This window comes from Cherax quadricarinatus, chromosome 34, assembly GCF_038502225.1.
Source record: "Cherax quadricarinatus isolate ZL_2023a chromosome 34, ASM3850222v1, whole genome shotgun sequence".
Taxonomy (NCBI): domain Eukaryota; kingdom Metazoa; phylum Arthropoda; class Malacostraca; order Decapoda; family Parastacidae; genus Cherax; species Cherax quadricarinatus.
Genome location: NC_091325.1, coordinates 7,100,907 through 7,118,221, shown reverse-complemented (window position 1 = coordinate 7,118,221; position 17,315 = coordinate 7,100,907). Strand labels below are relative to the sequence as shown.

Sequence of the window (17,315 nt, the reverse complement as noted above, 5' to 3'; positions counted from 1 at the left end):
CATTCCGACATCTTAATAAGGAATCGTTCAGGACCCTGTACATCGTGTACGTTAGGCCCATTTTGGAGTATGCGGCACCAGTTTGGAAACCACACCTAGCCAAGCACGTAAAGAAACTAGAGAAAGTGCAAAGGTTTGCAACAAGACTAGTCCCAGAGCTAAGAGGTATGTCCTACGAGGAGAGGTTAAGGGAAATCAACCTGACGACACTGGAGGACAGGAGAGATAGGGGGGACATGATAACGACATACAAAATACTGAGAGGAATTGACAAGGTGGACAAAGACAGGATGTTCCAGAGATTGGACACAGTAACAAGGGGACACAGTTGGAAGTTGAAGACACAGATGAATCACAGGGATGTTAGGAAGTATTTCTTCAGCCACAGAGTAGTCAGTAAGTGGAATAGTTTGGGAAGCGATGTAGTGGAGGCAGGATCCATACATAGCTTTAAGCAGAGGTATGATAAAGCTCACGGTTCAGGGAGAGTGACCTAGCAGCGATCAGTGAAGAGGCGGGGCCAGGAGCTCGGACTCGACCCCCGCAACCTCAACTAGGTGAGTACAACTAGGTGAGTACACACACACACACACCAGGACCAGGCAGGTATAACATGGAAGGCGCTGCAATGGATCAGGGAATACTTGTCGGGAAGACATCAGAGAGTCATGGTACGTGACGAAATTTCAGAGTGGGCACCTATGACGAGCGGGGTTCCACAGGAGTCAGTCCTAGGACCAGTGCTGCTTCTGGTATATGTGAACGACATGACGGAAGCAATAGACTCAGAAGTGTCCCTGTTTGCAGATGATATGAAGTTGATGAGGAGAATTCAATCGAACGAGGAAAAGGCAGAACTACAAAGGGATCTGGACAGGCTGCAGGTCTGGTCCAGAAACTGGCTCCTGGAGTTCAACCCCACCAAGTGCAAAGTCATGAAGATTGGGGAAGGGAAAAGAAGACCGCACACGGAGTACAGCCTAGGAATCAGAGACTACAAACCTCACACCAGGAAAAGGATCTTGAGGAAAGTATAACACCGGGTGCATCTCCTGAGGCGCACATTAACCAAATAACTGCTGCAGCATATGGGCGCCTAGCAAACTGAAGAACAGCATTCCGACATCTCAATAAGGAATCGTTCAGGACCCTGTACACTGTGTATGTTAGGCCTATATTGGAGTATGCGGCACCAGTCTGAAACCCACACATAGCCAAGCACGTTTGCGACAAGATTAGTCCCAGAGTTAAGGGTCATGTCCTACGATGAGAGGTTAAAGGAAATCGACCTGATGACACTGGAGGACAAGAGAGATTGGGATGATATGATATCGACATATAAAATACTGAGAGGAATTGACAAGGTGGACAGAGACCGGATGTTCCAGAGATGGGACACAGCAATAAGGGGTCACAATTGGAAGTTGAAGAGTCAGATGAATCACAGGGATGTTAGGAAGCATTTCTTCAGTCACAGAGTTGTCAGGAAGTGGAATAGTATGGAAAGAAATGTAGTGGAGGCAGAATCCATACATAGCTTTAAGAAGAGGTATGATGAAGCTCATGGAGCAAGAAGAGTGACCTAGTAGCGACCAGTGAAGAGGCGGTGCCAAGAGCTGAGTGAGTACAACTAAGTAGGCACACACACACACACACACACACACACACACACACACACACACACACACGTACATACGCTCCCAAAGACAAAAGAAGAAAAAAAACTATCCATCAGGTTTTTCTCAGACAACTCTCTAAGGTCTGTATCTCAGCCAATTGGTCATCCGAGGCCAATCGGGTTGTAATCAAGAGGGAAGCTGCTTTACCAATCGTCTTTCCCCCCTTCCCTCCTTTCCCCACCATCACATTCCATCCTTGTGACCCCTTCCCCTCCCACCACAATATTCCTCCTCTCCAGGTAGACTCCTACCCTAGGACCTCCCTCCCTTTCCCCCGATATTAGCCAGCCAATCACAGTAATGGTTGCCAAGTTATCACGTCACTTCAGCTCCAGCGGGGAAGCCAAGACTCTCTGACTTTTTTTTTTTTTAAATTGAGGTTGTTCCTCGTACTGAAGTCAGGTTTCTTTTCCTTGTGTTTTTCTCAGCCTTTCCCTTTCAAGCGAATGTGTGTGTACTCGTCTACATGTGCTCACCTGTATCTGGTGGAAGGGGTCGAGTATCTGCTCACGGTCCTGCCTTTCTGCTGGATGACACGAGGGTTAGGGGGAGACATGATAACGATATATAAAATACTGAGAGGAATTGACAAGGTGGGTAGAGACAGAATGTTTCAGAGACGGGACACAGCAACAATGTGTCACAAATGGAAGCTGAAAACTCAGATGAACCACAGGGATGTTAGGTAAGTCCACTCTTGGTTTCGTGTGTCCTGTCTCGTCTATTTATGAAGCTAGGTATGGTTCATGCATTTAACACTTCACTCTCCAGATCGCCCTACTTCCTGGCCGCTCTGAGGCTGAAAAAGTATTTCCGAACATCCCTGTGATTTATCTGAATTTTTAATTTCCAGCTGTGCCATCGAAGAGTCTCTTCCTGTTCACCTAATCAGTTCCTATTAGAACTTTGTACATCGTTATCATATCTCCCCTGGTCCTTCTGCCCTCTAATGTCATCAGGTTGAACTAAAATTCATTAAGATCCTAAAGATGCTGGGGAATAGGAAGCAATTAGGTTTGATCCAGGAAAGAGAAGGATAGCTCCAATTCCTTGGATGAAGATTCCTTTACCGTCACAAAGGCACTCATCCCCTTTTGACAGGCAGCAAAAGTAGAAATAAAATTTAATTAAATCATAAATATTATATATTCGTATAACAACTACTGAAGTATTTTTGTCAAGAAACAGAAAAGTGTCTCCTGACACAGGTCTTTGTCAGATGATGACTCACTCAGTAGTTAAGTCAGTTGAGGACTCACTCAGTAGTTAAGTCAGTTGAGGACTCACTCAGTAGTTAAGTCAGTTGAGGACTCACTTAGTAGTTAAGTCAGTTGAGGACTCACTTAGTAGTTAAGTCAGTTGAGGACTCACTTAGTAGTTAAGTCAGTTGAGGACTCACTTAGTAGTTAAGTCAGTTGAGGACTCACTTAGTAGTTAAGTCAGTTGAGGACTCACTTAGTAGTTAAGTCAGTTGAGGACTCACTTAGTAGTTAAGTCAGTTGAGGACTCACTTAGTAGTTAAGTCAGTTGAGGACTCACTTAGTAGTTAAGTCAGTTGAGGACTCACTTAGTAGTTAAGTCAGTTGAGGACCCACTTAGTAGTTAAGTCAGTTGAGGACTCAGTAGTTAAGTCAGTTGAGGACTCAGTAGTTAAGTCAGTTGAGGACTCACTTAGTAGTTAAGTCAGTTGAGGACTCACTTAGTAGTTAAGTCAGTTGAGGACTCACTTAGTAGTTAAGTCAGTTGAGGACTCAGTAGTTAAGTCAGTTGAGGACTCAGTAGTTAAGTCAGTTGAGGACTCACTTAGTAGTTAAGTCAGTTGAGGACTCACTTAGTAGTTAAGTCAGTTGAGGACTCACTCAGTAGTTAAGTCAGTTGAGGACTCAGTAGTTAAGCTCACTTAGTAGTTAAGTCAGTTGAGGACTCACTTAGTAGTTAAGTCAGTTGAGGACTCACTTAGTAGTTAAGTCAGTTGAGGACTCACTCAGTAGTTAAGTCAGTTGAGGACTCACTTAGTAGTTAAGTCAGTTGAGGACTCACTTAGTAGTTAAGTCAGTTGAGGACTCACTTAGTAGTTAAGTCAGTTGAGGACTCACTTAGTAGTTAAGTCAGTTGAGGACTCACTTAGTAGTTAAGTCAGTTGAGGACCCACTTAGTAGTTAAGTCAGTTGAGGACTCAGTAGTTAAGTCAGTTGAGGACTCAGTAGTTAAGTCAGTTGAGGACTCACTTAGTAGTTAAGTCAGTTGAGGACTCACTTAGTAGTTAAGTCAGTTGAGGACTCACTTAGTAGTTAAGTCAGTTGAGGACTCACTTAGTAGCTAAGTCAGTTGAGGACTCAGTAGTTAAGTCAGTTGAGGACTCACTTAGTAGTTAAGTCAGTTGAGGACTCAGTAGTTAAGTCAGTTGAGGACTCAATTAGTAGTTAAGTCAGTTGCGGACTCAGTAGTTAAGTCAGTTGAGGACTCAATTAGTAGTTAAGTCAGTTGAGGACTCACTTAGTAGTTAAGTCAGTTGAGGACTCAGTAGTTAAGTCAGTTGAGGACTCACTTAGTAGTTAAGTCAGTTGAGGACTCACTTAGTAGTTAAGTCAGTTGAGGACTCACTTAGTAGTTAAGTCAGTTGAGGACTCAGTAGTTAAGTCAGTTGAGGACTCACTTAGTAGTTAAGTCAGTTGAGGACTCACTTAGTAGTTAAGTCAGTTGAGGACTCAGTAGTTAAGTCAGTTGAGGACTCACTTAGTAGTTAAGTCAGTTGAGGACTCACTTAGTAGTTAAGTCAGTTGAGGACTCACTTAGTAGTTAAGTCAGTTGAGGACTCACTTAGTAGTTAAGTCAGTTGAGGACTCACTTAGTAGTTAAGTCAGTTGAGGACTCAGTAGTTAAGTCAGTTGAGGACTCACTTAGTAGTTAAGTCAGTTGAGGACTCAGTAGTTAAATAGTTAAGTCAGTTGAGGACTCACTTAGTAGTTAAGTTAGTTGAGGACTCAGTAGTAGTTAAGTCAGTTGAGGACTCAGTAGTTAAGTCAGTTGAGGACTCAGTAGTTAGTAGTTAAGTCAGTTGAGGACTCACTTAGTAGTTCAGTCAGTTGAGGACTCAGTAGTTAAGTCAGTTGAGGACTCAGTTGAGGACTCACTCAGTAGTTAAATCAGTTGAGCACTCAGTAGTTAAGTCAGTTGAGGACTCACTTAGTAGTAAAGTCAGTTGAGGACTCACTTAGTAGTTAAGTCAGCTGAGGACTCACTTAGTAGTTAAGTCAGTTGAGGACACAGTAGTTAAGTCAGTTGAGTAGTAGTAAGTCAGTTGAGGACTCACTTAGTAGTTAAGTCAGTTGAGGACTCACTTAGTAGTTAAGTCAGTTGAGGACTCACTTAGTAGTTAAGTCAGTTGAGGACTCACTTAGTAGTTAAGTCAGTTGAGGACTCACTTAGTAGTTAAGTCAGTTGAGGACTCACTTAGTAGTTAAGTCAGTTGAGGACTCACTTAGTAGTTAAGTCAGTTGAGGACTCACTTAGTAGTTAAGTCAGTTGAGGACTCAGTAGTTAAGTCAGTTGAGGACTCACTTAGTAGTTAAGTCAGTTGAGGACTCACTTAGTAGTTAAGTCAGTTGAGGACTCAGTAGTTAAGTCAGTTGAGGACTCACTCAGTAGTTAAGTCAGTTGAGGACTCACTTAGTAGTTAAGTCAGTTGAGGACTCAGTAGTTAAGTCAGTTGAGGACTCACTTAGTAGTTAAGTCAGTTGAGGACTCACTTAGTAGTTAAGTCAGTTGAGGACTCACTTAGTAGTTAAGTCAGTTGAGGACTCACTCAGTAGTTAAGTCAGTTGAGAACTCACTTAGTAGTTAAGTCAGTTGAGGACTCACTTAGTAGTTAAGTCAGTTGAGGACTCAATTAGTAGTTAAGTCAGTTGAGGACTCACTTAGTAGTTAAGTCAGTTGAGGACTCACTTAGTAGTTAAGTCAGTTGATGACTCAGTAGTTAAGTCTTAGTAGTTAAGTCAGTTGAGGACTCACTTAGTAGTTAAGTCAGTTGAGGACTCACTTAGTAGTTAAGTCAGATGATGACTCGCTTAGTAGTTAAGTCAGTTGAGGGCTCAGTAGTTAAGTCAGTTGAGGACTCACTTAGTAGTTAAGTCAGTTGAGGACTCAGTAGTTAAGTCAGTTGAGGACTCACTTAGTAGTTAAGTCAGATGATGACTCGCTTAGTAGTTAAGTCAGTTGAGGGCTCAGTAGTTAAGTCAGTTGAGGACTCACTTAGTAGTTAAGTCAGTTGAGGACTCACTTAGTAGTTAAGTCAGTTGAGGACTCACTTAGTAGTTAAGTCAGTTGAGGACTCACTTAGTAGTTAAGTCAGTTGAGGACTCACTTAGTAGTTAAGTCAGTTGAGGACTCACTTAGTAGTTAAGTCAGTTGAGGACTCACTTAGTAGTTAAGTCAGTTGAGGACTCACTTAGTAGTTAAGTCAGTTGAGGACTCAGTAGTTAAGTCAGTTGAGGACTCAGTAGTTAAGTCAGTTGAGGACTCACTTAGTAGTTAAGTCAGTTGAGGACTCAGTAGTTAAGTCAGTTGAGGACTCACTTAGTAGTTAAGTCAGTTGAGGACTCAGTAGTTAAATCAGTTGAGGACTCAGTAGTTAAGTCAGTTGAGGACTCACTTAGTAGTTAAGTCAGTTGAGGACTCACTTAGTAGTTAAGTCAGCTGAGGACTCAGTCAGTTGAGGACTCACTTAGTAGTTAAGTCAGTTGAGGACTCACTTAGTAGTTAAGTCAGTTGAGGACTCACTTAGTAGTTAAGTCAGTTGAGGACTCACTTAGTAGTTAAGTCAGTTGAGGACTCACTTAGTAGTTAAGTCAGTTGAGGACTCACTTAGTAGTTAAGTCAGTTGAGGACTCACTTAGTAGTTAAGTCAGTTGAGGACTCACTTAGTAGTTAAGTCAGTTGAGGACTCACTTAGTAGTTAAGTCAGTTGAGGACTCACTTAGTAGTTAAGTCAGTTGAGGACTCAGTAGTTAAGTCAGTTGAGGACTCAGTAGTTAAGTCAGTTGAGGACTCACTTAGTAGTTAAGTCAGTTGAGGACTCACTTAGTAGTTAAGTCAGTTGAGGACTCACTTAGTAGTTAAGTCAGTTGAGGACTCACTTAGTAGTTAAGTCAGTTGAGGACTCACTTAGTAGTTAAGTCAGTTGAGGACTCACTTAGTAGTTAAGTCAGTTGAGGACTCACTTAGTAGTTAAGTCAGTTGAGGACTCAGTAGTTAAGTCAGTTGAGGACTCAGTAGTTAAGTCAGTTGAGGACTCAGTAGTTAAGTCAGTTGAGGACTCAGTAGTTAAGTCAGTTGAGGACTCAGTAGTTAAGTCAGTTGAGGACTCACTTAGTAGTTAAGTCAGTTGAGGACTCAGTAGTTAAGTCAGTTGAGGACTCACTTAGTAGTTAAGTCAGTTGAGGACTCAGTAGTTAAGTCAGTTGAGGACTCACTTAGTAGTTAAGTCAGTTGAGGACTCAGTTGAGGACTCACTTAGTAGTTAAGTCAGTTGAGGACTCACTTAGTAGTTAAGTCAGTTGAGGACTCACTTAGTAGTTAAGTCAGATGATGACTCGCTTAGTAGTTAAGTCAGTTGAGGACTCACTTAGTAGTTAAGTCAGTTGAGGACTCACTTAGTAGTTAAGTCAGTTGAAGACTCAGTAGTTAAGTCAGATGATGACTCGCTTAGTAGTTAAGTCAGTTGAGGACTCACTTAGTAGTTAAGTCAGTTGAGGACTCACTTAGTAGTTAAGTCAGTTGAGGACTCACTTAGTAGTTAAGTCAGTTGAGGACTCAGTAGTTAAGTCAGATGATGACTCGCTTAGTAGTTAAATCAGTTGAGGACTCACTTAGTAGTTAAGTCAGTTGAGGACTCAGTAGTTAAGTCAGTTGAGGACTCAGTAGTTAAGTCAGTTGAGGACTCACTTAGTAGTTAAGTCAGTTGAGGACTCAGTAGTTAAGTCAGATGATGACTCGCTTAGTAGTTAAATCAGTTGAGGACTCACTTAGTAGTTAAGTCAGTTGAGGACTCACTTAGTAGTTAAGTCAGTTGAAGACTCAGTAGTTAAGTCAGATGAAAGACTCAGTAGTTAAGTCAGATGATGACTCGCTTAGTAGTTAACTTAGTTGAGGACTCACTTAGTAGTTAAGTCAGTTGAGGACTCAGTAGTTAAGTCAGTTGAGGACTCAGTAGTTAAGTCAGTTGAGGACTCACTTAGTAGTTAAGTCAGTTGAGGACTCAGTAGTTAAGTCAGTTGAGGACTCAGTAGTTAAGTCAGCTGAGGACTCACTTAGTAGTTAAGTCAGTTGAGGACTCAGTAGTTAAGTCAGTTGAGGACTCACTTAGTAGTTAAGTCAGTTGAGGACTCACTTAGTAGTTAAGTCAGTTGAGGACTCAGTAGTTAAGTCAGTTGAGGACTCACTTAGTAGTTAAGTCAGTTGAGGACTCAGTAGTTAAGCCCGTTGAGGACTCACTTAGTAGTTAAGTCAGTTGAGGACTCACTTAGTAGTTAAGTCAGTTGAGGACTCAGTAGTTAAGTCAGTTGAGGACTCACTTAGTAGTTAAGTCAGTTGAGGACTCACTTAGTAGTTAAGTCAGTTGAGGACTCACTTAGTAGTTAAGTCAGTTGAGGACTCACTTAGTAGTTAAGTCAGTTGAGGACTCACTTAGTAGTTAAGTCAGTTGAGGACTCAGTAGTTAAGTCAGTTGAGGACTCAGTAGTTAAGTCAGTTGAGGACTCACTTAGTAGTTAAGTCAGTTGAGGACTCACAGTTGAGTCTTAGTAGTTAAGTCAGTTGAGGACTCACTTAGTAGTTAAGTCAGTTGAGGACTCACTTAGTAGTTAAGTCAGTTGAGGACTCAGTAGTTAAGTCAGTTGAGGACTCACTTAGTAGTTAAGTCAGTTGAGGACTCACTTAGTAGTTAAGTCAGTTGAGGACTCACTTAGTAGTTAAGTCAGTTGAGGACTCAGTAGTTAAGTCAGTTGAGGACTCACTTAGTAGTTAAGTCAGTTGAGGACTCACTTAGTAGTTAAGTCAGTTGAGGACTCAGTAGTTAAATCAGTTGAGGACTCACTTAGTAGTTAAGTCAGTTGAGAACTCACTTAGTAGTTAAGTTAGTTGAGGACTCAGTAGTTAAGTCAGTTGAGGACTCAGTAGTTAAGTCAGTTGAGGACTCACTTAGTAGTTAAGTCAGTTGAGGACTCACTTAGTAGTTAAGTCAGTTGAGGACTCACTTAGTAGTTAAATCATTTGAGGACTCACTAGTTAAGTCAGTTGAGGACTCAGTAGTTAAGTCAGTTGAGGACTCACTTAGTAGTTAAGCCAGTTGAGGACTCACTTAGTAGTTAAGTTAGATGAGGACTCAGTAGTTAAGTCAGATGCTGACTCGCTCAGTAGTTAAGCTGCCACAAGGGTGTCTTGCTATACGCCTGTGATAAAACAACTGCTGACTGAGCAGATACGCCTGTGATCAAACAACTGCTGGCTGAGCAGATACGCCTGTGATCAAACAACTGCTGGCTAAGCAGATACGCCTGTGATCAAACAACTGCTGGCTTACCAGTGCTATACATCCGTGAATAAACAGCCTCTGGCTTACAGTAGCTTACTTTTTGAACCCCCATTTTCTCATTCAACATAAACGGTAGTCAACACTATTGACTTATCAGAGAGGTGTCGATCTGCTCTTGGGGATTATAGTAACAAAACCTTACCTAACAGGGGCTAGAGAATTTAATGTTTACACCACTATCATTTTTGGAAGAGACCTCGTTGCTTTCTGGAGATCACTCAGGCATGTTGGTACTGTTATTCGACTATGCCTTAGTAAGGTCTTATTCATTTCAGCATATTTGTATTTGATTACAAGTATATCTTTATTAACATTTTTTATTTAAAATACAGTCTTTATTTAATTGCAACATACATTTGGAAGAAAATTTTTACCGATGACAATGAAGAGAAATTTATGCAGGAGATGATTTTGTTTTGACAACATTTTTTTTTCTATACGTAGATCTACAACATGTGAATCCTTTGACTGGATAAAAATCTACGTAGCGCAAAACGTTGTCACAATAAAGTTTGCTGAGCGTAAGTTTGCAAGCCGAGAGCTAAAATTACCCTGAAAGTAACAAATTGCGTAAACATGACACCATGGTGGCTTGTACCAGGGTTAGTCAGAAGCAGCCTTTGTGCTAAGGTGAGAGGAGGCCACCTGGCTGACCCAGGTTCGAGCCCAAATGGCATCTTGTTTACTCAGTGTTTTGCTCACGGTAACATAAAATTTGTCTGTTTACATAACATTCGTTTGCTTCTCGAGAACACGTGCCAGGAGGTGTGCATTACCGACATTCTTCTTTCTGTCTAACAGATGGGGCCCAGGGCCTACACATCACGAAGGTGGGAGTACCATCGCCCGTAGCAGTGGGCGATAGTGGGTGGCTGGAGTGTGAGTTCGTGGACGAGGGGGAGAGTATCTACGCTCTCAAGTGGTACTTGGGCCTCGACGAGTTCTACCGCTGGACACCCGCTGAGAATCCCCCAGTGAAGACTTTTCCTGTGAGGGGCGACCCGTTGACGGTGGACACGGCGGCGTCGCAGAGGGGCAAAGTAAGGATCCAGGGAGTGACGCTTGCGGCGGCGGGGGTCTTCCGCTGCGAGGTGTCAGCAGAAGCTCCATCCTTTCACACTGAATCTGACGTCTCGACCATGACTGTTGTGGGTGAGTAGTTTGTTTTATGGAGGAGGAAGAGGAGGGAAGGAGAGGATAGGAAGACTTTCATTTATGTTTACTTCTAAGTCCAGGCGGATTATACCACGCAAACATTGCTAGAAGTTCGATCATCAGTCCACTAGTCGCGAGAAACACGCATTAATTCAATTTCCACTTATTCCCTGAGGCTAATGAGGGGTGAGACACCAAAATTTAGAATATATTATAAATCCTTCCATACTCTCAAGGCAGCGTGAGTGGTGTATACAAGTATATGTTCAGGAGGCCTACTGGCCCATGCTACGTAAGTCTTATTTACCACATCAAGCCATTTTCACTCTTTTATTTGTCCGTCGTGTTTTTAAAACTACTCAAGGTTTTCTAGCAATTCTTCACCCACATCAAGCCTGGTCACAGACCGGGCCGCGGAGGCGTTGACCCCCGAGACCCCTCTTCAGGTATACCCCAGGTAAGGTTGAGACTGACTGAGACATTGCGAGACTTGGAGAAATTTGAAGACATTCTTCTGCATATTTTCAACTCATGCTGCATATTGTTTCTATATGATATATTCATCCATTATTATTATTACGCACGAAATCGTAATAACACATTTGCAAACAAATCACGAAAAGGGTGGGGTTCGATCCCATGGCAAGGAAGTTTTAGGACTCTCTTTTAGGCTCTTTATTCCTCATTCTTTGGGTTATTATAGTTATTTAATGAAACTTTGAACTCTTGTTGGGTCATTCAACACAAGATGTAGTAGAGGCTCGAGCCTCCGTCCGTTACATAAATAACTCGCACACAGGAAGATGAAAATTATGGCGATATTTCGGCTCGACTTGGACCATTAACTAGCCACACTAGTCTGTGTAACTAGTTAATGGTTCGAGTCGGGCTGATATGTTGCTATAAGATTCAGTCTCTTATATGCAGGTTATTTGTGTATTGTTCCAGTCATGGTATTGTGACTTTTTATTCTGTCTCCGTCCGATAACCGCTAGACAAATACGCTAAGCACCAGTACTTCCCCCTCATTGCTCTCTTTCTCACGCAGACTTACCTGACGAAGAGCCGGTGATCAGTGGAGCCCGGGCCAGCTACCAGCTACACGAGGATGTCATCTTAAATTGTTCGTCTCCCCGCTCCCAGCCTCCTGCTACTCTCACCTTCTATATCAACGATGAACAGGTAATCTTAATGAATAATTAACTCTTCGTTGGTACTGGAACAGACTTGTGTTCGCGGCGTCCTGTTTTCGGGTTTCAGTCTACCAAATATGTATTATTACCTTTTATTTCCTCTTTCATATCATTCCATTATTTTTCAACTCTGAGAATAAAAACTTTTTAGTATCGTTGGTGTTAAGCAAATATTTAGGGAATTTCGAGCTAAGAGAATATTTGTTATGCAAGCAAAAGAGAGGAATACTTGTGGGAAAGTTTGGAGTGCTCGGTATGAATATAAATGAGTTTTGCTTAGAAGGTTTGGAAGTAGGAACTGGGTAATACGTGTACTAAGTGTGCAACGAGGACAGTCAACTGGGTTGTCTTAGGCCTAGTGTATAAAAAGTTAAAGAATAGGCTTCTGCATGTATGTGTGTTTTAGAGAGTTTGGTCTCTCCCTCTCTCTCTCTCTCTCTCTCTCTCTCTCTCGTCGTACAATAGTACCCATTTTCCCGTAGTAGTTCCTTCCTAAAGTAGGTCCTTCCTGTAATAGTTAATTCCTCTAGTTTTTGCTAAACTAGCCAAATGAGTGTGGTTTTCTGTGGATATACTACTACTATACATGTTTTCATCGGAGAAACTCATAGATCAAATTACTATTTAGATGTACCTAGAGCAATGGTAAGAGAATAGAATGCATTATAATGAATTCTAAAAATACAGTTGCGAGTGAAAGATAACAGCTTTTGAAAGCCTGGCTAGATTGATAGAAAGTGATGTGGAGTGTAAGGGAAAATGTGTAGTGCTGGTTTAGGGATGAAATGCAGTTTGTGATTCAGGAGGGCGGGTGCAAAAGTTGAAGAGGAATGGTTGGTGGAATGACGAGATGAATTTTAGGGAAGAAAAGCCGGCATACGAGATGTTTTAAACACTGTAAAGATAGTATAATAAGGGTGTGTTATAGAGAGATTGTTAAAATTGTATCTGCGGGAATGGTAAATAAGACCAAATAAATGAATAGGTAAGGCATAGTCAGTAATTTTTGTGAGAATATGATAAAATTTTGCCGGATAAATAAAGTGTGTGAACAAAGGATGCAAATGGACTCGTTAAGAACGAATATTGTGAGATGTTTGACAAGGAGGTAGATTTAGCAGAGAGATGGAGATAACAATATTGTGAAATTGTTTAACGTAGATGATGAAATGAAGGCAAAGATTTCATGCCTGGGACAGGGAAGAGTAAGCTATCTTAGAATGAGTAAAAATGATATTTATACTTACATTAAGTGTTAATCCCGTGTGGGACACTCAGCACAAGGAGTAGTGAAGGGTCGATCCTCCGTCACCTGGAGCAGAAAACAAGCAAGAAAAGAATGAAAGAGGAAGCAGCATGAAATTGGAGAAAGGATCAAGGATGGATTGGAGTAAGACTAAAATAATGAAAGTCGTAATAAGAAAAAAAGGAAGTTGTTCACTTTATGGTAACTTTAACAAATACGTACTTCTAACACTGACTGCATAACTATGTTACTATGGTTGTAGATCATTTTTCACATTTTTAATATATGGTTCGACGAAGTGATGGAATGGTTGGTACACTTCATTAAGATATGATTGAAAGAAAGGAAGCTACCTAAGGATTGACACTGATATGTGGTTCCTCTGCATATAGGGAAAGAGGACACGGTTGTAAGAATTACAGAGGAGAAAAGTCTAGTATATACCAGGTAAACTGTAAGGCAGAAATGTAATAGATTTGGAAAAGACTGTACCATTTCAAAAAGGAATTGAATTGAGAAAGGAATATTAAAGAGTGGATAATGTTTCTGCATTGAAGCGAGTAGGATGAGGTGGTTTTCATTGCATCGATTTTGATTAGCAGGTAATTATTCTGTTCAACCCGACTGTGTTGCTCTTCATTTGCTTGTTTTTCATCTGAATTTTGATATTTCCTTTGTCGATGTAGCACTCAATGTAATAATGTCGCATTAGTTGCAAATGTGTCCTTTTACTCATTGTGTTTGTTTTAATGATTCTTGTATTTATTAAGGAAACCAACTCACGTGTTAGCACTTGGATATATTCGCTTTTTACCGTGACTCAGGAAGTCGTAATAACATGATTGGAAACGAATCACAGAACGGGTGGCGTTCAAACCCTTGGCAAGTGAGTTCTGAAACTCACTATTAGAACCAGCTGGTCCAGTGGTTAGCACACTGGCCTGTGAATTTTAGGACTCACCTGCCGTGGGATAGATTCCCATTCATTCTCTGATTTGCTTACCACTTTGAAATGGAATAGCAGATTGTGCCAAGCCCTGAGCAGTAAATTTAGCGGACCCTCCGTTCACTTACATCGGAAGGTCTGGACATTTCTCTGCTACACATTGGCCAGTTGCTTTTGGAATATGGGAAGAGGTTCTGGTGGCAGAAGCTTAGAATATCATTTTATAGGATAAAATTTTCAGATGTTCCTAGCGTCTTGTGGTAGGGAACTGTGGGCCGCTGCTACTCACAGGGAATCATCCATGATTCAGAGTAACTGTCATGCTTGTGGACAACCCAGATGCTGTTAATCCTGCAGTATTTCCCACTGATCTGATATGTGCCCCTTGAGCAATGTTGATTGTTCGGTTCTCTAAGCCATGTGCCTCCTGGATGGCTGGATCAACTTATGTTTAAATATTAACTTGGTTGCTGAGCTGTGTATATGGGGCATAATACTACATTCTTCTTTTTCTTTTCTTATTTCTTCCTTAATTTCAAATTTTCTTCTTATTTGTTTTTATTATTTTTTTTTCTTTTTCCACTTTTCTTTTTCCTCTATTCTTTTTCTTTTTACTTTTTTCTTTTTCTCTTTTCTGTCTTTTTGTCTCATCCCGTGTCTCTGTTTTTCTTTCTTTTTAGTTTACATTTTCTTCTTTAATTCTCTTTCTTTTTTTCAGAATATTATCACTTTATTCTTCTTCTTTCTTGTTTTCCCCATCTTTTTCTTTTCATTTTCTTTTTCCTTCTTTTTCCATCTTTTCATCTTTACTTCAAGATATCAATCACTTTATTTAATTTTTTAAAGTAATAAAACCTAAATAACCGCGAGTTTTTATTAACAGAAATTCCTCAGTCTGTGTCTGGAAAATATAGATTGACTTGGAAATCAATTTTATTGCTTTTCGAAGATTCTTATGGAATAAATTTATTACGAGTGTGGCTACCGTTGCTGCTGTATTTTCTGTTGTTTCTTTGTTTAAAAGTATGTTGCTTTAGTTCCGGTTTTTTCTCTGTATGGAAGTGTACCACTACTGTTGCTGCTGTAATTCCTGCCGTTTCTCTACGTAGAAGTGTGCTGCTACCGTTGCTGCTGTTCCTTTTGATTCTGCTGCCGTTGTTGCTGTTATTAGCATTGTTTTACCTGCCTCTGACAGCAAGTTAATTATTGTATTCCAGTTGCAGAATTGAAGTATTTGTTCAACCCCTTTGTTGATACTGCTTGTTTATTCTCTCTCTCTCTCTCTCTCTCTCTCTCTCTCTCTCTCTCTCTCTCTCTCTCTCTCTCTCTCTCTCTCTCTCTCTCTCTCTCTCTCTCTCTAACCCCTTCCTTTCATCCACAATAATCTCCTCACTCTCTCCCTAGGCGGACCCGGGATGGCTTATTCCCTACCCGCCACTAGAAGATAGCCAGACCGGCTTGGAGACCGCGGTCCTTGGCCTACGCTTCCCGCTGCGTCCGCGCCTGCTCTTCCGGCGGGGAGCCGTCACCGTCAAATGCACAGCCTCCATCCTCAATCTCTACTGGGATAGCTCAGAGATCTTCATTCCAGCTGACGTTCCCTACCACGCCTCCATCATGGAGGGTCGCGCTGCTGCTGCTGCTGGTAGAGGTGGGTGTGGAAGCTGGTTTGGGCGGAGGGATGTTTAGGATGGTGTAAGAGGGATTTGTATGAGTGGTTAGTAAAGACTGTGCGCTAGTAAGAATGGGTAGAAGAGGATGTAAGCTTACGAAGATATCACAGAAAGCCAGAGATAGAGGTAAGAGAAGACACCAACTAACATGGGCACACACATAAACATCAAGTGATTTTTTTTATAAGAACTGATTTGATAATACATGATAGTCCTTAATATAGATAGAGTTGGAGAGTTCCTTTCGACAGATAGCCTTGGTGGGAATTTCTAAATCATCTGCTTTCAGTTTGTCCTCATGTACTCCCAGGTAACTTATGTTCGTAAGCACTGAAAAGAAAATAATTCACAATTTTATCCCTTCTAGGATATCCAGCGACGGTGTCCAGTGCCCTCACTGTGGTAGCCGTAGGGCTCCTTCCTCTGCTACTGCTACACTAGGGACTTTCAACCCATGATACCCGAATACACAAGGAACAGAAGGCAGCTGGGACATACGATTATTCTGCTGCTTTCAATTCCCTACGGATGATGGGGCTGTAAGCTGCTTGGCCAAACAAATCTTCTGCTCGAGGCTCAGTCCACGTTCCTCGAACTAGACAGACGTCTTTTTTTTTTTTTTTGCATTCCAGATTTCCTAATGGGGAAAAATGGTAGTTTGAACAGGTGCAGAACTTTAACGAATGTGCAATTGAATATACATTCCCGAGTGTTTTACCGCAAATAACAACAACGTAACATAAACTATTACTTTTTTAACCCGAAACTTTTAAAAAAGTATGCGATTGTTAAAATGCAGGTATTAAAAGCGGGAAAGCAAAGAGTACCCATAACTCTGTGTCGTCCAGAGCTGTTGATATCTAAATGTTTCTTAAACCGCAAGATTTCACTTCAAGAGAAAAAGTGGGTAAGACAGACCTTGATACTGGAAGTGGCAGCTATTGTCACTCTATGACAACAATAGCTTCCCATGTATTGCCTCTTTTTCTACAGTCACATCAACACTGCTCATAGTTGTGATTTTTTTTTAAATAAGAGAAAAGTATATGTTAATTTGTTTCGCTTCTTAAATTTATTACGAGAATGAGTTGGCGACGAGCCTTGACAAGCAAATAATCTTCAGTTACTCAGAAACATCTACTTATTGTTTATCTTGCGCATCTTACAGCTGCAGTGTTGTGCAGTGAAGTCAATGTACATTATCCTGGTGAATCCCAGATCTTAGTCATATTTTTTACTGACAAATATGCCCTCTCTTTTTATATGTATATATATATATGCTGGAATGTAAGTTAAGTGTGTGAACCACCAACAATGTTATATATATATATATATATATATATATATATATATATATATATATATATATATATATATATATATTCTCTCATCGCTTCCTTTCTCTTCTTTATAATGCTTGAGTGTCTTGTTAAGAACTATTTAATATTCATACATTATATATATATATATATATATATATATATATATATATATATATATATATATATATATATATATATATATATATATATATATATATATATATATATATATATGTATATATGTATATATATATAAACATTTTCAACCTTGAAAACTGACTTGGGAATAAGTAATAAAGAGTTTATATGAGTGGTAAAATCCCTTTATAATAGTGAATAAAATACAGGAAATAATAAAATAAAACGTGGAATATTCAGTGTAGACTTTTTTATAGCGAAATATTCATCTGCATGATTTTCATTTAAATTTTATATTTAAGCTCATATTTTCAAATGTGGCTTCACCATCATGTTTACAAATGCGTGTTTCCGCGTACAGTGAGAGTGAGA

The 17,315-nt window shown here is 40.5% G+C and overlaps 1 protein-coding gene across 2 annotated transcripts in view; it reads left to right on the top strand.

Moving 5' to 3' along the window:
* Positions 1-16,815, top strand: part of LOC128693742 (uncharacterized) — a 191,068-nt gene extending 174,253 nt beyond the window's left edge. For both annotated transcript variants that reach the window (XM_053783591.2, XM_053783593.2), the window contains 4 exons: positions 10,072-10,422; positions 11,474-11,607; positions 15,215-15,461; positions 15,851-16,815. In XM_053783591.2, coding sequence (XP_053639566.1) covers positions 10,072-10,422; positions 11,474-11,607; positions 15,215-15,461; positions 15,851-15,924 — 806 coding nt within the window. In that variant the 3' untranslated portion in view covers positions 15,925-16,815. The remainder of the gene's footprint in view (positions 1-10,071; positions 10,423-11,473; positions 11,608-15,214; positions 15,462-15,850) is intronic.
* The last annotated feature ends 500 nt before the right edge of the window (positions 16,816-17,315 follow it).